The sequence below is a fragment of the Aythya marila genome (assembly GCF_965140915.1).
Source record: "Aythya marila genome assembly, chromosome: 19".
Classification (NCBI taxonomy): domain Eukaryota; kingdom Metazoa; phylum Chordata; class Aves; order Anseriformes; family Anatidae; genus Aythya; species Aythya marila.
In genome coordinates, this window is record NC_139060.1 from 5,525,542 (window position 1) to 5,545,827 (window position 20,286).

The 20,286-nt window shown below is 52.0% G+C and overlaps 1 protein-coding gene across 2 annotated transcripts in view; it reads left to right on the forward strand.

Moving 5' to 3' along the window:
* The window catches only part of EEIG1 (estrogen-induced osteoclastogenesis regulator 1), a 33,672-nt gene extending 14,716 nt beyond the window's left edge, over window positions 1–18,956 (forward strand). Inside the window, exons 2-11 of one of the 2 annotated variants that reach the window (XM_082775422.1) lie at window positions 1,965–2,085; window positions 2,385–2,414; window positions 6,124–6,240; window positions 6,734–6,780; window positions 9,717–9,871; window positions 10,997–11,104; window positions 11,375–11,564; window positions 11,745–11,866; window positions 12,965–13,034; window positions 13,917–18,956. In XM_082775422.1, coding sequence (XP_082631548.1) covers window positions 1,965–2,085; window positions 2,385–2,414; window positions 6,124–6,240; window positions 6,734–6,780; window positions 9,717–9,871; window positions 10,997–11,104; window positions 11,375–11,564; window positions 11,745–11,866; window positions 12,965–13,034; window positions 13,917–13,962 — 1,006 coding nt within the window. In that variant the 3' untranslated portion in view covers window positions 13,963–18,956. The remainder of the gene's footprint in view (window positions 1–1,964; window positions 2,086–2,384; window positions 2,415–6,123; window positions 6,241–6,733; window positions 6,781–9,716; window positions 9,872–10,996; window positions 11,105–11,374; window positions 11,565–11,744; window positions 11,867–12,964; window positions 13,035–13,916) is intronic. The other variant, XM_082775423.1, reaches the window with a different exon arrangement.
* The last annotated feature ends 1,330 nt before the right edge of the window (window positions 18,957–20,286 follow it).

Sequence of the window (20,286 nt, forward strand, 5' to 3'; positions counted from 1 at the left end):
GGACTTTTTGCCACATTTTTTACTCGTTAGCCTCCGCTGGGCTTAGCCACATCCAGCAGATGCTGAATCAGAGCCGCTCGGTAACGCGAGGAGAAGTCACGAGGAGGGAAACTCGCACGCTGCAGGGGCTCCGGCACATCGGGAGGGTGAAGCAGGGAGCTGGCATTGCCAGCTGGGGTGTGCCGTGATGAAGCTCAGGTGCCTGTGGCACGGGGAATGGTCCGGCCATATCTGGGGTCTGTGCTGTGAGCCTGTGCCCCAGCAGGAGAATAACGCTGTTGCCACGAGCCTGGGGTCTTTGGCATCCCGCACACCGTCCTTGCAGATCTGAAGCACGTGGGTTTGAGAGCGTTATCCTACTCTCTTGAATGCTTCTCTCATCTGTGTCTGAATTCTCCTTCCTCTAGGTCACTTGAGTTACGCTATGTCAGGTTTCGGGCACCTCAGGGCTGAAACTTCCCTTGGCTAGCTCGGGGAATGTTTTACTACGGGCAAAGCCCCTTTAATCCCTGTGGAAATGCATCTCCTCTCCTCCTGCCCCAAGGAGTTGGACTGAGCTGAGTGGAGCACTGAGAACCAGGCCTCATCTTGAATGAATCCCAAACTCAAAGGTGCTCCCGGCACTGAGATGCCCGGTGTTTCAGTGCCTCCCATCGCCACCAAGGAGTTGGAGTTCACCGCCTTGAAGGGATCGCGGCCTCCTGCTTTCCCTCCGTTTGCCCAGGGAAGACCATCCTGTATCTACACCACAGAGGGTTATAGGGTTTAGTTCTGTCACCTGCCCTGTTTCTGGTCCCTGCTGCTCCCTTCAGCCGGCTTACTGAAGTCCCACGGAGAAGTCTGGAGGACTGGCAGGGAGCTGCTGGCTCAGGACCCGCTCCCCAGCATGCTGTCGCCTTCCCTTCACCTCAGGGTTGTGAAGGGGCTGCAGGGCTGTGCTCTGGTGTCTGCCCCGTCCCTCCCAGCAGCAGGCCACACCACGACTGGTCTCGCTTCCCTTCCCTTCCCTGCAGTCTCTCTGGCTTTCCTGTGCCCGGGTCAAGGGTCAGTTTTTGTGCCCTGGCTCCTTTGTCCCGTGCCGAGAGAAGAGCTGTATGTGAGCTTGCTAGCTCGGAGCTGCCAGGAGCGCTGTGCCTCCCCCCAGCCTCGTTACTTTGAGTGCTTAATTGGCTGGGGGCCAGGGGCTGAGCTCTGACAGGCTCAGGTAACCGGATCAGGCCTCGGTGTGCAGCCTGCGGGGATCACTTGGTACCCAGGGCCTTGCAAAAGGCCCCCTGCACCTCCTTCCCCTGCCCCTTCGAACCCTCAGTCTTCAAGAGATGAAGCTCGGCTTCCTCAGAGGGCCTTGTGGAGCCTGAGCCCTACCTGCAGCAGCTCCTGTGCTCTGAGAGGAGCCTCCTCCTCCTCATCATCTTCCTCCTCCTTCACCCTGTGCCCGAGTTTCAGTCTCCAGACTCCGCAGCCGTTGATCAGAGCCGAGTGGTGTGAGGGATGCGGGCTCCTCTTCACCTCGGGCTCTTCTCGCATGGCCTGGTCCTGGTCCTGTCTGCCTGCACCCACTGCTGTTTTCACCCCTTCGTGTCCTCCCTCAAGCTGGCTGTTTTCACAGGCTCAGTCCCGGTGTACAGAGCAGGGTGGGAAGGACAGAAAGCACCTTTACTGCTCAGGAGGCTGTGCACAACGGGCGGTGCAGGAAGAGAAGCTCGGAAACCTTCAGCCCTGCTGAGTTACAGAGCCCGGGACTGTCCAGGCTGGACCATGAGGAGCTAAACCAGCTGAGCAGGAAACGGCGAAGGGCTTGGGAGAGTTTAAGGCGAATGCTGATGAGATGATTAACCTGTGCTGGGGGCCGAGCTAGGTTGTAGAGGAGCTTTGCGGACTGTGTTCCCAGTCAAAGGTGACAACTGGGACTGATTTGGCTTTGTACCTGTGTTTGAAGACTGTATTTCTTTGTTTTCTCACAGAGAAGAAGTGCAGGAGAACTGTGTCCGCTGGAAAAAGAAATTCACCTTCGTGTGCAAAATGAGTGCCAACCCCGCCACGGGGCTCCTGGACCCCTGCATCTGCCGCGTATCTGTGCGCAAGGTGAGCGTCCAGCGTCTGCTTCTGGCCGGTACCACCCGTGTCTCGGTGTTGGTTCTGAGCTGCTTTTTTAGCAGCAAGAATTGCAGTGGGAAGGGAGGATTTGTAGGGCTAAGACAGAAACCAAACGGAGCTCGCCTCCCCAGCGAGGGTGCTTGACCGAGGGTGGGAGGGAGCAGGGTGTTGGTACAGGAGTTTGTGAAATCCTGAGACCAAATTCCAGGATTGAGTAACGACTTTCCCCATGTTTCCCCAGCGCAGATAATAGCTTCTTTTCCTGTTTGTTTTGTCTCCCATTATAGGAGCTGAAGGGCGGAAAAACCTACTCCAAGGTAAGAAAGGGTAAAGAAAGGGCAAATGTGTCAGAGTGGTGATGGTTTTGTCTGCTGTTAGTGCTCCGTGCCCAGCAGAAAGCAGTGGCTGAGCAGTCAGAGCGCAGCATGGCTGCTGCGAGAGGCACTCTGGAGAGGCACTCGTTAGTTCTTCGGCCTGAATTAAGTGATTTCCCAAAAAAAAAAAAAAACTTAGTTACTGGGACAGGATCCAGATTGCACTGGATGTGGATTTGAGAAGGGGGTTGGGAAGATGTTCTGCATGTCCTCAAACTTTGGGGAAGTTCTGAGTCAGATGTGAACTTTCTGGCTTCTGGCAATGTCTTGCTAATAAAGAAATACAGACTCGAGTTACTGTGCTCTCCCGAACACAGTAACCATCTGTGGCTGGGGTAGGCACCTCGCCGCGCTGTGAGGCAGGCAGAAACCTACAGCAGAAATCCCTGTCCTCCAGGGCACGGGGGGCACCGAGGCAAGAAACAAGCTGATCATCAGGGACATCAGTTTTTTGTTTCGTTACACACACGCTCGCCCCACTCGTTTTCTCGCTCAGGCTGTGGGAGACAATGGGCTGGATGCCACCCCTTCGCTTTGTGCTGGAACAAGAGACAATGTTGGCTTGGGAGCTGTGTTCGCACAGAGCCCGAAACCATGTTTGTTTGAAAATGAGTCACTGGTGCTAGTTTCTAATAAACAGATGTTCAGGTCACGCAGAGCCTCGTAAGAATTTCTCCTAATCAATATCCTTCCTGAGACCGTGGGTCTAAAAAGCTTCGAGAGGAGAGCTGCACTCGCACCTGGGTACCGCTGTGCCCTGTGGCAGAGGGCAGCGGCGCTGCCCGCGCTGTTCCTTTTTTTGTGGCTAACGTCGGGACGCTGTCTCTAGGGCCTTTGGTTTCTCTCTCGCTAAATTTACGCCGAGGGGGAGGTTTATTCCTCCGTCCTGCAGAGCTGCCTGTCCGGGGAGTGCAGCGTAGCCGGAGGAAGAGGTGTGCCTGGGAGGTGTAAATGCGTCAGCCTCTTCCTCCTCCGTGCCCATCCTGAGGCTTCCCGCTGTATTTGGGAAAAATTAAAGGAAGCTGGAAGGCAGTCTCCGTGGTGGAGTTAACCTGGACTCTTATTCAGGTCGTGCTGTAACCTACTTCCCCTTCGCTCGGTCTGCAGCTGCGTTTAGAGGCGTGTTAAGAGCTTTAGTTGCTCCAGCCCCAAATCAGAGACCAAAGCCTAAGTACTCATCTCTTGAGCTTTGCTCGGTCTCCTGTGAAGAAGTGGAAGGAGTCGCATGCATGCACATGGTCCTCACTGCCTTCCCACAGCTCTCCCCAGCTGGACTGGATGCCTCGAATTGGGGAACAACCCGTGTGGAGGTGAGGGGTGCCGCACCAGACGGTGGTTATAGGCTTTGCAGTCTTGGCCTGTGGACTAGGCCCGTTCAGACTCATTTCCAGGCAGATTGTTGTGACAGAATCCAGTTACTTGGTACTCCCAATGTTTGTAGCAGCAGTCTGTTTGTGTCCGTGCAGTTATTTCCCCGTTCCTACACAACAAGTCCTCACCTTCTCGATCTACCTTCGCTCAGCTGGAAACTCCCCTGATCATGGGAGGTGCGGAGTGCCCTCCATACCTGGTCCCCCTTCAGTAGGGTAAGAGCAGTGGAGCTGTTTGTGCTCAGGAGTTTCCATAGACTGGTGTACCTTTGGTTTGACGTTAATGTCACCTCGGTGTCAGGGGTTATGGAGCGGAAACCACCAGGAAGGCCTGATAAAGCGGAAACCCTTTCCCCGAGCTGGAAGAAACGCCATCAGCTGGCTGGAAAACTGAGGAAACCATTCGGAAAGGTGACATATGAAAACATCCTCTTGCTAAGGGATCCTTCCTCTATATACTGTGAGCCTGCTTCCTGAGGAGGGCTTCTGACCTCAGCACGCAGCGTGGGTGCTGCCAGTCCCGTCCCACATCTGTCCTCTGATGCCCAGCTCCTCAGCGAGGCCCTTGTTAGAGCTTTGATGTGGGTCAGGGGGTCTGGGCACCCCTCGGGTGCCCCCTTCTCCTTCTGGTGGGGCTGTGCCACCTCTCTTCCATCCTCCAGTTCTGTCGCTCTGACGTGTTGCATTGCACGTGGCTTTCTCTTCCCCAGCTTCTCTCTGGAAGATAAAGTCTCTACTTTTTTGCATTATTGCTGAATATTCAGCAAAAACCTAACCCTCGGCACTGCGAGAGAGGAACACCTGCAGCAGGAACTGGAGAAGCTCGAGTTATGGGAGCCCTTTCAAAGGGAGAAGAGTGGGAGTGAATTGAGGTCGTTTTTCTTCCTTCCTTTTGCTGAAGAAAGGTTCCTGTTCTGTCCCACTTCTTATTTGCCTTCAGCGCTTGTTCCCCTTTGAGAATGGGATGGAGGACAAAGGTACCTTAACCTTGTTGCTGTCATCCCTTGAATTATCTCGTGCAGGCTGTGGTTTAGACTTTTGATGTGGAATAATGGGAGCAGTCCTGATACGGAACACTGCTCATACAGCAGGGACTGCTTTGGGCTCTAACTTCCTATCAGCTGAGAGCACCACATTTCCTTAGCATGCTGCAGGTCTGAGGCTCGTGGTTCAGTTCTGTCATGCAGGTGTCAACGCCAGGGCAGGAGAAATGCGCGGTAATTCACAAAATAACAGCTGGGTAGGGGCATTTGCTTGTCCACCTTCTCTCCGTGTTCTTGTGGAAGCTGACCTGTATGTTGAGGTGATGCTGTGACCTTCTGTGCTGGGGCTGGTTGGTCAAATTCAGGGACAGCATCTCTTTCTGGGCAGGGTAGGTGAGACACAGCTGACTTATTGCCAAAGTTCTGAGTAAAAGAAGCTGTAATTTTTTTTTTTTTTTCTTTTGGGAAAGCACTGTATTCCTAGAGCAGGAATTAGAGCAGAAGAGCAAAACTACTCCTCATTGTGTCTGTGCTCTAGAGGCATCCGTCCCCTCTTTGAATTTGCCTCTAATCTTTACCTTTAGCACCTTTCCTATTTATTTTCTCTTTGTTCAAGAAAGTTTGGAGAGCTGATAGCTAAATCTCTGCAGACATTTCTCTTCCTCCTGCCTGCCAAACGTGCCACTAGCTACTTAAACCCTGGAGATGCTGAGGAAGCTTTGCTACAGGGGATGCCCAGCGCAGCAGCTGATCTGTGGCAGTAGGGCACTCACACGGCCCTGTGGCTCTCCCCTCCCAGCTTGCGGTGCTGCAAGGCCCCGTTCTGTGCTTCAGGACAGCGTCACTTTCCCCTGTAACAATATCCTTTCATCTCCCGGTTCGCATGCTCCGCTGCACTCCAGGATGGCCCGGCACAAAGAGTGCCTTATTATGTTTGTGTGTGTGTGATTCTGTTTTTTCCACATGGGTGACCTAGTGCCTTCCATGTCCTTGGTTATGCAACTGCTGCAGGCTGGTTAACGCTGTCCTGGCCAGCACCACTGCTCTTTTCCTCCCTTGCACGGGGCTGACGTCCCGCAGAGCGTTCACCTGGCTGGGGATGAGGAAGGCAACCTCCCACCCCCAGCTCTAAGGGGTCTCTGCACCCCATCTCTGCGTGTGTGGCTTGTGTTTCTGCCCAAACTCACGGCAGTGCTGTCCTCCTCTGCTCTGGGTGACACTGCATATCCCCTTATTGAAGTGGTTTTTTTTTGTTTCTTTGTTCTCTCCCCTTCCCCTCCATTGTTTTCGTGGCTACAGCTGGGCTTCGCTGACCTAAATCTGGCAGAATTTGCGGGCTCTGGATCCACTGTCCGTTGCTGCTTGCTGGAAGGATACGACACCAAGAACACGCGGCAGGACAACTCCATCCTAAAGGTACGGCAGCTGGTTCTGCCACAGTGGAAATCCTGCTATTGAGTAAAAAAAGATCACAGCCAGAGTGCAGCGCGGAGCCTCAAAGAAGATCCTGTTCTGTACAGAGAGGGTTCTGCTGTTAGCCTGCTGTCTGAGCAGGGACATTTGCTGTTATCACAGCTGCCCTTTGATGTCTTGGCATCCGTTTGGCCAAGCGATAACCCTCGATAACGTTTTTTTATCATCAGAGAAAGCATGAGCTTGGGGGGGTGAAAAAAGTCTGAAGTGCACTGTCAGGGTTGCCAGGCTGGTGTCCTGCTGAGCCCCTACAGCTCGGAGCCATTGATGTCTGCTTGGGGAAGGGAGGGGATAACTGGCTAAATCCCTGGAGCTGATCTCCTTTAGGGAGGAACTGGGTCTCATTAATCTTTACGCCTAGCCCTTGACCTCCTGGCTGCTAAGTGAGGAGCTCGCTGCAGGATGGCTAACTGTGGGCCTTGTTCCCTCTCTGCAGGTCACCATCGGGATGTCCTTGCTCTCGGGGGATCCCTGCTTCAAAACGTGAGTTTCTGGGTACTCCTCCTGTTCTGGGGGGACTGGGGTTCAGACTCCTGGTGCTTTTGCAGTCTACTGTTGGAGACTGAAATTGCTGGGGAGGAGGAAAAGATGTCCTTGAGATAAAGAAGCATGGGGGAAAGCTCGAAAGTGATGGTCTAGGCTGTTGGATCAGCTGGTGTGGTATAGCATGACTGCTTTTGGTTGGTTTGTTCTCTGCTGTTGTTTCCCAGTTTAAAAAAAAAAATAAAAAGTCAGCTGTAGGGTGGGGAAATTCTGAATTTCAGGGCCAGTGGTAACATTGACTGGTGATAGGAGATGTGAAGGGTGACCTGCGAGAGCTGCTGAAGCATGTGGCAGTTTTCACTCCTGCCCTGTGAGATGGGATGGCAGGGGGAGTATTTTCAAATTTCCCATTTAAACTCAAACCTGATTTTCCAAATCTCTTGTATTCTTCTGAAGGACTGGGGTCATCTCTCTTTTCCCTTCTGGGGGAAGAAACAGTCTTGTGGGTGGTGGTTTTTTTTTTTCCTCCTAGTGTCATTGAGTTTTGGAAACTAACAGACGTTGATAACGAACTTTGTGTTTTACACGAGGGACAGTTTCTCATAGCTCTGGGGTTGGTTTCGGTGACCTCCAAGAAGGGAAAGGTCAATGAAGAAAACAGTCTTGGAAATTACCATGTTTCAGCACATAGCACTCAAAATAAAGATGCTGAATTGAAATAGCAACAAAAACAACGCGAGGCTGGAGAATTTTAATTCTCCTTTTCTTCTGCAGGAACCTAGGACCATAATTTGTATTGATTAGTAGAGAAACTGCAGTCATACACATCTTTTATTTTTTAAAATCCATTGTAGCAAGAAAGAATAAATGCAGCAGGGCTGGAGAGCAGTCTTGTTGCTTTGCTAATTGTTGGGGAATCAATTAACAAATACAGCAGTGACGTGTGCCTTTACCCTGCAGTGATCCCAGCCAGTGTGCAGCAAGGTGTGTAAGTGCTGCAGGGCTGCCCTGGGCTGGTGGAATATTTCCTGGAATATTTCCTGCTGACTCCCAGCAGTGTGGGAGAAGAAAGCTTTACCTTAAGGTCACCTCTCGTAGCAGCGACATTCTGGGCTAAATGGTCTAATTTTAGGAGCTGGCTTCGAGTATATCAATGAGCTTGCGTTGTTATAAAAAGCTGCCTAATTTGTATGTTGTGAATGCCTTTTCACAGTGCAGCAATATTTGCGAGCCTTTCAAACAGTAAATGCAGTGCCATCAGATTCGGAAAAAAAATCTGCTTCAGAAGGAAACTCTGAGCATCTTCAGTCCTAACCTTGTAATGGTAACAGATGCTTTCACAGATGTTTCCAGTCTAGGTTACTAGGATTAATTTCAATGACAAATTGAAGCGATGGCTGACAACGTTTGACAAAAATACCTGTTGCTTTTTCATTGTGGAATCAAACCCCGCTGTTAGTACCTGGAAATTATACAGCATGGAGCGTAAATATCCATGTAATGTAAGAGGGGTCAGTGAAAGTCAAACCTCCACGTTTTCTTGCAGGATTTTTGCAGTCGTCCCCATTTTTTCTTTATATGGTGATGATGTGCGAATGTCTAAAAATGGAAACTTTGCATGTAGAATAGTCCTTGATCAGGGGAGCTGCTGAGAAATGACACTCGTTAGAGGGTTAGGCAGGAACTAAGCTGTGCTGGGAACTCACTCCTGAATGTGCTCGCCGAGCACTTGCTTTCTGCAGCACCCGGAGGAACCTTCCCCTCCTGGGTGTCGTGCAGGAGGGGAGAGCAGGCTGCTCACCCGACCCGACAGCTGCTGCAGCAGCAGTGGGCTTGATCGAGGCAGCAGGGGCCTTATTAGCCTGGGAAACAAGGTCCCCAAAGTACCTGGCTGTGTGTAAATCACCGCTAACACGGTTAGGGAGGTGCTCTAGTTCTTTGGTGGTTGCTCCCCTCTGCCTCAGGAGGGTGTGCTGGGGGTCTCCTGTGACCTTTGTAGCTGTCTGGCTGCCATAAGAAATGGTTTTAGCTTTTTATTCGTTCTCCCAAGCTATTTGATGGTCGCCTCGTGTAGCATCTTCCCTCGCTCACCTCAGAGCTCCAAGTGAGACAAATAAAAGTTTGGCTTTCTCGCTCCTCACTTAAAAAGCGTGGTATAAGCCATTAGTTACAGCTTGGGCTTCAGGCTAGAGGGAAGTTAGGGCTCCAGCAGGAATATTAACTTTGCCACGCTGCACATGCCATGGCTTTGACCCAAAAACCCTCCTGCAGGAAGGGAGGGGGCTCAGGCGCTTGCAGTTCTGTCCTGGAGTCAGCATTTACAGAGGGATGTCAGCAGCACGCAGAACAACCAGAAAAACGATTCTGACAGCTGGAAAAATACTTTAGTCTCACTGAAAAGTAGTTTGATCATCAGTTAAAAAATGGAAAGGTCACTCGATGGTTGTAAAAAGCTCTCGTAGGGGTGCTGGGATAAAAGGCTTCTCTCTGACCCGGGTCAGAAAGGTGTAGCAGGATGGCGCTGGGATTTCGAGCTGGCTGAAAACAAGCTGGTTCCTGTTTGTGAGGCCGGCTGGCTGCTGGAACACGTGTTGGGGGAAAAGGGCAGCTCTGGATAATTTCCTGGAGGAGAGTGCGGTTGTCCTGTACGAATGACTGAGTGGTCGCTTTCTGCCTTAGTTTACCTCAACCTTGCTTTTCCTTGGCATCAGCAGTTTGTAAAGTGCCAGCTCTGCAGTCCGGATGTGTTATGGATTAGGGAAGACCCAAGTTTTAGGGGAGGGAGCAAACGGCACGCTGTGCTGTAGCCTGGGGGGCTGCCAGCCCTTCCTTGGGGAGCTGGGGGGGCCTCGTGGCTCAGCGAGAGCCCCCCGTGCGATGGGACAATCCCTGATCCGTGCCCTGCACTTCCTAATACTCTTCTCTTCTGATCTCAGGCCGCCTTCCACAGCCAAATCCATCACCATCCCGGGGCAGGACTCCACCCTGCAGCTCACCTGCAAGGGCGAGGGAACCACAAGCAGCACCAGCACTTCAGCCCCAATTGGCTCCCTGCGCCAGAGCAAGCCGCGAGCGACCATCCTGAGCTCGGGTAGGAATGCCCATCCCCGAGCCACGCAGCGCCCGGGGCTGCCTGCACACTCCCTTCTTTTTCCCACCAATTACAAGCACAGATTTTTTAAAAACATTTCATGATTTCCCAAACCAATCCTCAGCTCTTTACTCGTTTAAGAAAATTAAGAAAAACAAAATTAGCTGTTAGGAGGAAGCACAAATCTTTGCCGCATGCCTACTTGTGTTGGTGGAGATAAAGCAATTAGTTCTTTTTGCTGTGGATTTAATAATTCATGTGTCGCCCTCATCCCTGCCTTCCATTGTGTTCGGTGCCACTTAACATTGTTCTCCACTCAGCTATTTTGGTGCTCGAGCTTATCTTCTCGAAAAGTTCCTCTGAAGGTTTCAGAGGCTGGTTTAAGGTCTGATGGCCTTGTTCCAGCTGCTGATGTGGAGTTCTTTGGCTTCTGTGCGAGCCCATTTTCAAGGACACCGCATTCTCCCGTTGCCTTTTTTCCTTCCCCGCACACTCCCAGCGTGCAGGCAGGCACACTGCACCAAAATAGCTCTGTCACATCGCCTCACGCTTAGCACGGCGTGCAAGTGCTGTTCTTAAAAGGCTGGCAAATGTTACACTGGGGCACTTTTGGATCAACTTGCTGCAAGAGAGGCAAGATGGGGCAAGGGCAAAGAAGCAGAGGTTATCCTGAGGTTTCAGTGCCAAGTTCGGGTGTGCTTTAAATGCTAAATGGCATGGACTCTGACAAGTAATAGCAGGAGAAAAGTATTAACAGGAGGAGTGCCCAAATGGAGGTTATAATGCTTTACTGATAGTGGCCCTTTGCTCCCATGGTGTTAGCTGTTCGTAGTTAAAGGTGCTAAACTTCAGACACTAACTGTCCTTCTGGGTCCTTCAGGGCCCTAGAGATGCCTGTTAATTCAGGCCCTGGATGGTAGAATTAGTGATCAGAGCTTGACAGAGAACCTTTTTGTTGTCTTCCCTATTTCCAAGGTGCTTGTAAGCACTGTGCTGGCCTGTACAACAGGCTTTGCCAACAGACTTGCACTTTCCTTAATCTGGTGTCCCAGGATCAGTGGTCAGTCCTAGGCAGCGGGCAAGATGCTGGCTTGGTTGTGGTGTAACCAGTGCCTTGTTTCTCAGCAGGTGTCCCAGAAGAACCCGATCAGAATCTGTCCAGCCCCGAGGAAGTCTTCCACTCGGGGCACTCGCGGAACTCCAGCTACGCCAGCCAGCAGTCCAAGATCTCTGGTAACTGTTGCTCTGTGTGGTTCTGCCAGCAGCGGCCCCATCCCTTTCTCCTTCCTGCTGCGAGCTCTTGTGAGAGCAATTTGCAGCCATCTCTCTTACCCAGCCCTGTAATAGCAGAGTTTCCTGTTTAGTCTCTACAGATGAGTTCACTGATGCGTGCATAAACCTCAGTATCTGGGAACAGAACCGCTGCTCTGAGGCTGCCCTGCCTGTTAGCTGAGCTGCCAGGAAGGAGGTAAAACGTGGTTTGTAACCGCTCTGCCTTTGCAGGTTACAGCACGGAGCACTCCCGTTCCTCCAGCATGTCGGACCTGACCCACCGCCGCAACACCTCCACCAGCAGCAGCGCGTCCGGAGGGCTCAGCATGACGGTGGAGTGCCCCGAGGGAGAGCGCGACCACAAGCTAGAGAAGCCTCCCCGGCCCCCCAGACCAGCTCTTCTGCTGGACAGACCCTCTCGGTAGGTAACTGGTGCAAAGCCCCTTTGGGAAGGAGAGACAGAACCTGCTCCTTGGTCTTCAAGCAGCAGTGAAGTGGAAGCAGTCACTGGGAGGCAGGCTGTTGCTCGAAGAAGCAAGAGAGCATCTGAAAGTCTGTCTTGAAAGGCTGAGTAAGTTTTCTTTTTATTTTTTCTCCCCAGGAGGAAAAAGGATTCGGTGGAGAGTCATCCAACCCGCGTGGATGACACCAGGATCGATGCGGACGATATAGTGGAGAAGATAATGCAGAGTCAGGACTTCACAGATGTCAGCAATACTGAAGGTGAGAGGATGATCCTCAGAGGAGAGGTCTTGGCTTTTCCTTTAGCAAGGCTGCCAAGCTTTTACAGAGCCACATCTGATCTGTTGTAGCCTCCCTTCCCCACTTGACAGTATTTTCTTTCAGTGCTTGCTAGGTGTTCCTGTGGTAGATAAAGAAACCATGTGGATTTGAGTGGTGCGGTTTTTGCAAACGGTGCTTGCCACTGTTCTTCTGCAACGCACAGCAGAGGTTGAACAGGAGCTTAAACGTACAGGATGAGAGGGAAGAAATACCAGTTCTTCACGGCCTTTGTGCCAGGGTCAACCCCAGGGTGTTTGTTAAAGCAGGAGGCCACAACTGGAGGAAAAAGGGCACATCTTGGCAAAAGGATGGGAAGAGAGATGGGTCACTGTGTGCTGGTGTTCAGGTCTGAGAGAGCCAAAGGAGTTTTCTCCATTGCAGCCACAGCATTTGTTAAGAGAAAATTAATATCATCACTGCATTGATTTGAATCTTCCAATTTAGCCTAGAAATCAATCTCACATCCTTTATCTAGTGTGTTTTTTCAGTAAGTTTTAAACCTGAGCCTAACTTCTTGTTAGTACTTCTACAGATTACTGATAGTCACCTTAAATCACTGGATTTGATATTAAATCACATGGGGATCTCCACCTCACTCAGCATGGGTTTAAACTAGGCTGAGTACAGCCACCTCTTGCCAGCAGAACAGGCTGAATTTCTTTTCCAGTGATGAGCCTACAAAAAGCAGCATGGGAGCCCCACAGTTTACCTGTTTAGATGTGTTAAAGCTGACCCAAAAACTTACATCAGTGGAATTGCCTTGAAAGAAGCAGCCGGAGGAATGTCATCGCATTCATTTCCCTGCTTTTACTCTTCCAAAACTCAGTGTTGTGCTTGATTTGTACGTGAGGCTCCCTTTTAAAGCAAGAAGAGTTCCCGAGGGCCCTATTACTATGGGAACACCAGCAAGCGTGCGTGTGGATTCACAGAAATACACTTGTTCCTGTGCTGAACATTGTGTAACGCACCTGGGAGAGGGGCACCTGGCAACCAGCAGGAGCTCTGGATTTTGATACCTGCTTCCTTTTCTGTCTGCAGATAGCAACCTGAGGTTGTTCGTGAGCAGAGACGGAACGACGACACTGAGCGGTATTCAGCTGGGAAACAGGTAGGTTTCCTGCAAGCCTGCAGACAGCGAGGCTCCAGAGAGATTAGTGAGCTGTTTGTACCCAGGAAACTTTCACCTTTGTTACGGGAGAGATTTCTGAACATCACGTGCTGCCCGGTGGCTTTATTCCCACATTAACGCCCCCAGGTGTCACGGTGACAGGCTGCAGCCGCGCTGGAGTGCAAGTGAATTGTCAGTAGAAGCTCATAGGGATAATTTGATCCCAGTTGCTAGATCCAAGAGCAGAAGTAAGTGAGGAGTAAAAGGACAAAATGGTAGAGGTTGGTTCCTGTTTGCTTCCGCACCCGACCGAAGGCAGGGAGCTTTGCCTCCTGCTGGACTACAGCAAAACTGCAGCAGCTTGTTCCATTGTCCCTTCTCCCTGCCCCCTCCGTCTGTGTCAAGGGCTTTTTCTCTTGTGAAAGACTTCTGGACAAATAAAACTTTGTCTCGCTGCAATAGCCCTTGACGCCGTGCATTGACTGCCTGCGTTTGCCAAGCTTTGTAGCACCTTTGTAGGAAGAAAAGCAGTAATGGTGAACACAGAGATGCGTCAGGTCGGTGGTAAAATTGGAAGCAGAGCCAGGAACACTGGCTCTTTGCACAGTGTGCTCCCTCCCCAGCCCTTTCCTCTGCCTTCTAGAAGGATTTATGTGCTACACCCAGCTCTTTCAAGTGCTCTAGTGTTAGCTTGCCACGTAGCTGTCTGTTTTGTGTTATGTGCGTTGACGTCCCGCCAGACTGACTCGTTATTTTCAGTATTTTGTGTGAGGTTAGAGGGCGATGTTCATGAGCTGAGAGCTCTGAATAGAGGCTTGTTTGCTCTAAGCGACTGAGGAAAATAACCTGGCTTTCTCCTCCTCTTCCCCTCTGCCTCCTCAGGGTCTCATCTGGAGTTTACGAGCCAGTGGTGATTGAAACCCACTAAATGTGAAGAACAGGGTAGAGCTGCTGGAAACAGGCCCCCTACCCGGTCCGCTGCCACATGGATGCCAACCTTTACCTCTCTTCATGCAGCATTCCAGAAGGGATTTCTCCACGCCCCTCCCCGTACGTTTGCACTGCAGAACCACTCCGAGACCACTCCAGACCGTGCACTTTCCCTGTCGGCAGTACCCTCCTCGCTTCCCAGTTCTTCCAGTGCCTGCCCTCCCCTGTTCCCGAGCAGACACCTGGTGTCTGTTGGATGTATCCTTAGTCCTAGAGGACCTTGTTCTTCTGCACCCCTCGTTCCACCCCTCCATTCGCAACAGGGGGCGTCTCAGCTTTTGTCTCCCCAAAACGTTGGGTTATACCACTGTGAACTCTTCAAACCACTGGGGGAGGGGGAAACCATTGCAACCAAACCAAGAGCTGCTTGTCGGTGACACGGTGGAAGGGCCGCTTGCAGGGTGCTTCGTGCATCGGCTCTGCAAGGCAGCGTCACCTTCCCAGGCAACACTTTTACTGACCGAGGGGTGCTGTGGTGTGCACTGCACCTGGCTGCCCTCACATCCCCACACAGCTTCTCATAGGAAATATCTCCCGAAAGTGCATTTCAGAAAATTACTGCGGTCCAGATGGGAGCTGATTAAATGGTTCAATGCTTGTTATACCACTAACTGCATCGTGCCCTTCCACTGCTGGGCATGGAAGGGCAGTGCTCACCTATTAGCATTACCAGGAGCACTTTAGAGGTTCCAGATTTTACCTGGAGGAGGCTTAGACTGGCTTTTCCAGGGTTGTAATCCACGTTTGCTGGACTGATTCAGCAAATAGTTACTGTTGGAGCTTGGAATTCAAAGCCTCTTTTTTTTTTTTTTTTTTTGGCTCAGGAAGGGAGCTGCCCTTCTTGGACTGTGAAAAGATTCTCGTTATCTGACGGCCTCCCCGGGCCGTGCAGTTACCTGCAGTGGTCTCTCTGGTGGTGGTGGTAACAATTGCCTCTCTGGGCCTGGGCCAGTACGGGAGCTGGTGTTGGTTGGCCTCTCTTGACCTGTCAGCAGGGATCTGCGCCTGAGCTGGTTCCTTTAGGGGCTGGGGAGAAGTAGGGCAAGGTGAAGCCCCTGTTTCTGCCCTAAGAGGTAGGATGGATGTTTCCTGCTACATTAGCCACAGCAGCCGGTCCTACCTGCTCCGTGGCGAGCCAGCTCTGACAAGGCTTCAAACTCTTTTTCTGCTTGATCTTTCAATTGTTCCTCTTTGGGATTTCTCTGCAGTTGCCTGACTCTTGAGCTGCCTCCTTGCAGCGCGTGGCAGAGACAGCAGGCCCTTCCAGCTCCCCCTGATAGATCCTCCGGGCAGCTGCGTGGCAGATGGGGATCTCTGCAGACTCAGCCCTTCCTGTACAGAGACTCTTGGCCTGTAAGCTATTTCTGTGTAGTGCCCTTCCCTCTTTTGCCGGTGTACTGTAGTAGCACTCAGCAGCCATGCACTTTGAGCAAGGGCGCGCTCCTGGCCCTGCTGGGAACGTGCCCTCTGACACACGTGTGCGTGCACACACACGGGCACACGCCTGCCCTGCTCAGCAAGGAAAGACTTGTGACTGATCACCTTGTTGTTCAAACTTAGCTATTGTAAAGCCTTCTTAAAAAGAAAAAGAAAAAAAAAAAAAGGATTAATAGTGGTCTCTGCGGCCAGAATGCATGCGGATGAGCTACTGGAAAAGGGAATTTGGCAGAACGAGAGATGAGGAATGAAAGGGCCTTGATTTTAATTTTTCTTGTTGTTTTTTTTTTTTTTTTTTTGCCCTGCTAACTAAGGATGGCTGCATGGGGAGGGTGTTAGGCAGTGTGGCAAAGCTATACAGCTGCTTGCTCTGTTTTGATGGTTCCTGTCCTCAAGGCAAGAGGTTTCTTTCTGTGTTTGGACAGACCACACTAGGACAGGGATCTTCCTCACCCCTTTTGCTTCAAAGGGAGTTAAAATTTGGGTTACGGTTCAGAGGGTTACAGACACCGCTTCGGTTTGGTTTATTGTAGGGAAAAGGTATTGATCTTTTGAGTCTGTCTGAAACAAAAGCTCTTTCACACTTCCTGGTGTTTTCAACTGTGATCTCTCCTCCGCTCAGTCTGGGGAGGTTTGGCACTCGCTCGCAGGCTGGGGAGCTTCCTGCTCTGGGTGAGAGGTGCCCTGTGCCGGGGGTGCTCGCAGGACAGGGAGAGCTGCTGCTTGCTTTTTTTCACTCCCTGGGGTGCTGCCAGAAAGCCCGGCCTGGCCTGACCTTCTGTTCAGGTCAGTGCGAGGGCAGAAGCACACCAGACAGCACTGGGTGTCCTTGCTGTGCCCTCGGGTGGCTGTGGCAGGAGCTGGGGGTCAGGCTGCTCCCCGGCACAGCACCTGCTGGAAATCGGGTCCAGCGTTGCAACCAGGACTTGAAAGGGGCAGAAATAAGCTAGAAAAGAGGCCAAACCCAGCTCAGTTCTGCTGCTTTGCTTCTATTCCCATGAAAAACAATGGTGGTTGCTGTCAGAGCAACTGGGAGCCAAGGGCTTTCTCCTGGGCTCCAGTTGGCAAGAGTCTGTCGCTCCGAGATGCTGGCAGCCAGGCGTTGTGAATCTCCTCTTCCAGCAAAGCAAGGGGAGCAGCAGTTGAGCCTTTCAGCAAGCTGCTCTCACCTCCCCAGCCTGGCAGAGCTGTAACCTGCTCCATCGCGTCGCTGTGGCCATCTCTGGCTTCTCTTCCAGCTGCTCGGCACCTCACTGCTCGGGTTTTTGGTAACGGTGTCTCGTAGGGTGTCTGTCTCTTGTCTCCACATCAGTATCGACTCCACAGATCCCGGTCATTTTATTTTCTAGCTCTCCCACCCCTCATTTTCAGTAAGAAGGCAGCCCTAGTCGTTCAGCCTAGTGCAGCGCAGCCAGGGCTGGAGGGCCCTGTGGAGGGAGGGAGGGAGGCAGGAGCAGCCTGCTTCTAGCCCTAGACCTCGATTTGAGCTCCTTGTTGGCATCGCTGCCGTCTGTTCCCTGTTGGGCTTTGAACATTGAAGAAGTGAATCAGTTTCCAGACCCAAACCGCTGGCTAGTTTCTTTGTGTTTTTTTTGTCTTGAAGTTTATTGATTTTTTTTTTATAAACCCAGCAGGCTGGTGTTTGTTTTTCTTTTCTTTTTTTTTTTTTTTGACTGCGTTATTGTTTCATTGATATTTTATTCCTGGGGGGCCGAGGGGGGACGACTTTCTTCCCTACATTGTTCCCTTTCTCAGGGGGATTCAGAGGTGACTGAAGCGAGTAAAAGGACCTTATTGGCAAGCCCCTGCAGCCCCTGGGTCTCGGGTGCTGGTGAGCAGGGCTGCGCACGCCCGGCTGGCCCTGGAGAGCAGAGCTGGCTCTCTGCTCCCGTCTCGGGGCCAGGCAAAAGCTGTGGGCCCTGCTCTCAGTCTCCGGACCCCTGCTTGGTGGAAGCCCGTTGCAAAAGGCATGGGAAATTTCAATGTAATTTTTTTTTTACTAACTTTTTTTTTAAAAAAAAACGGTATAAGTGGAGTGAATGCCCGGGCCGGTAGGCTTAGTTGTGACTTGCTGAAGGAGGTGGGTTTCAATCGGAAATCGTGATGGAAAAAGGGGGAGAAGGATGTTGCCCCTCTGTCGCTATTTTTTTGGTATGGTTGGCACTTTAAATGGGGGGCTTTGTGCTGTCCTCACCCTCGGTGTGATGGGCAGCAGGCTTGTGATCTCTTCCCCCCCCGTATTGCCAAATCCCTTTGCCCCCTGCAGAAAGCTAAGCCCTTTTGAGTGTTCGCTTCAGGTTTTTAGAGGGTTCTGAACTGGGCCGAGACCCGAAGAAACGTCTTTCATTCGAATCTTAATAGGAGGGGGGTGACTTTTTTTTTTTTTAATTTATTTTGTCGTTGCTGGTTTTTTTTTTTTTTTCTTTTTAAACTGGTGGCTGTGCAGCTGGACTCTGCACGCGCTGTTGTGAACCTCTGGGAAAAAAAAAACTCACTCCAGGTACGCTAGAGCACCTAGGTGAAACGCCCCTCCTGGAGAGGGGCCCCGTCCTGTCCCCCCCCCCTCGCTGCCTTACCTGGGGGCTGCTGAGCCCCCCTCTGCCCCCCTGCCCTGCCCTGACCCCCCAGCCTAGGCTCTAGCTGAACGAATTGACGCTCTGGTGACTTAGCCCTGTGGACAAGGCAAGTCCCCAGGGGCGAGTTGCTGCAGACACTGCCTGGTAGCACGTGTTTGCGCTGAAAAGCCACTTCCTCGCTTGGGGGGGCTCCCAAATGAGCTCCCCCCCTTCCCTCTCGAGCGCCGCGTCGTCCATCAGCCCACCCGCGCCGTCCCGACCCCATCCGTGGCTGCCCGGGAGGGAGGGAGCTGGAAACCTGGGAAAGAGAAAGGAATTGGGGTGAAGCTTGGAGCTAGAGGTGTGGCTGAGCCTCCGAACTTGCCTCAACTGTAAGGAATAATGGGAGAGCCCGTATTTTTGTGGGGGGAGGGAGGGGAAGGGGAGATTATGTTTTATTTTCGTGAAAGCCAATTGAGCTCGGTGATCTTCGGATGAGGCGCGCACTTGATTTATATCAGATTCTATAGAGAGATCGCTGATATTTTTGGAAAGGGAATGGGTCTATGCAAACTTCCAAAATTGCTTGAAAGATAGTTTAACATTTTTTTACTTTGAAAATCTAAAGATAAATCTCTAACTTTTTTTCTTAAAGCAGAAGTGCGTTTAGAAAGAGAAGCTACTTCCACTGCTCTATTTTGATGATGATTCTTGGAAAGTTTGGGCTGGAGGGAATGACTATTTTTCACCATTTTTATCTCGCTCCTCTAGTTTTTTGTTTCTTTTTCTAACGGAATGCTGTGCCGTCTTTGATTCAACAGATCGTGTTTGTATTTTCTGTATCTGGTTCCTAACGTAGAGAAATAACAAATATATGAGGAAATCAATATAATGTCAAATGTTGTTATGGTTTGGGGGAAAATAAAGGTTTTTGGTACTTCACAATGATTCTTCTGGCTTTGTGGTTTTGTCCTAGACAGACGTTTGCTTCAGAAGTACTGGCTGAGGAAGCGAAAAGGTCAGACGGTGCCTGCTGGCAGGCAGGGCTTGGCAGCCAGCAGGGCACCGGGTCCCTGCCAGCCCTCCCGGGGGCAGGAGAGGGGCTGGAGCAGGGCAGGCGCCGCAGCACGCGGCCAGTAGAAGCAGGAGCCCGAAATCCAGGGGGAAGGTGACCTGGCACCACCGCCAGCCCCTGGCACAGCCTCGTGGTCCTGAACACCGCGTTCCTGCCAGGGCTGCGCTCAGCGGCCGCATCCTGCCCCGCTGTGGGGAGGCTGCCACAGCTGAAGCGTGGCTCCAGCAGCACCTGGGGAGCAGGGCAGCCTCTCCTCTTCCTCCGTGAGCTGGATTCACCCTCCCCAGCCTCCCAAAGCTGTAACATCTGCACCTTTCAGTCCCAGGCCTCCCCCACCTCCCCTTCCTCTGAGGCTCCCTGTGTCCCTCGGCTCTTTGGGCTCCCCTTTTCTTCTCCAGCTGCCTTGTGAGCGAACCGGCTGTGAGGCAGGATGTTAGATCTGCCTGCTGGAGCTGTTGGAGCTCCCTGCTCTCAAGATGAGTCACTTCCCTCGGAACTGAGCAGCAGGTGGCTGTGGGAATGGAAACCTGCTGCTGCAGGAGAGGGGGAAACCGATGCTGCAGGAGCTGCAACCATTCAACGATGGGATTTGCTCCCAGCACTGGGGGCTTTTCTCCACCATAATTCAGCACTGAACTACAGGGTCACAGCAGCACCAGGCCTATGCTTAGTGATTCTGTGATTCTAAGGTTGGAAAAGCCCTCCAAGATCACCTGGTCCTACCACCACTGTCACCCACTAACCCATGTCCCCCAGCACCACGTCCAACCTCTCCTTGAACACCCCCAGGGATGGGGACTCCACCACCTCCCTGGGCAACCCGTCCCAGTGCCTGACTGCTCTTTCTGAGCAGAAATGTCTCCTCATTTCCAACCTGAACCTCCCCTGGCACAGCTTGAGGCCATTCCCTCTGCTCCTGTCCCTGGTTCCCTGTGCGCAGAGGCTGACCCCCAGCTCCCCACCCCTTCGTTTCATGCTGTTGGAGGGAGCATTGAGCTCTGCCCCAAGCCTCTTACACAGACCAAGCCCCCCCAGTTCACAGGACTTCTGTTCCAGACCCTTCACCAGCTTCGCAGCCCTGCTGTGGGCACACACCAGGGCTTGGCGGATTCCCTTTAGGAAGAGCTGGGGGCTGCAGGGCTCCAGGCACAGGCAGCTGGGGCAAAGAGGGGTGTGAGGGTAGGGGTGAGATATA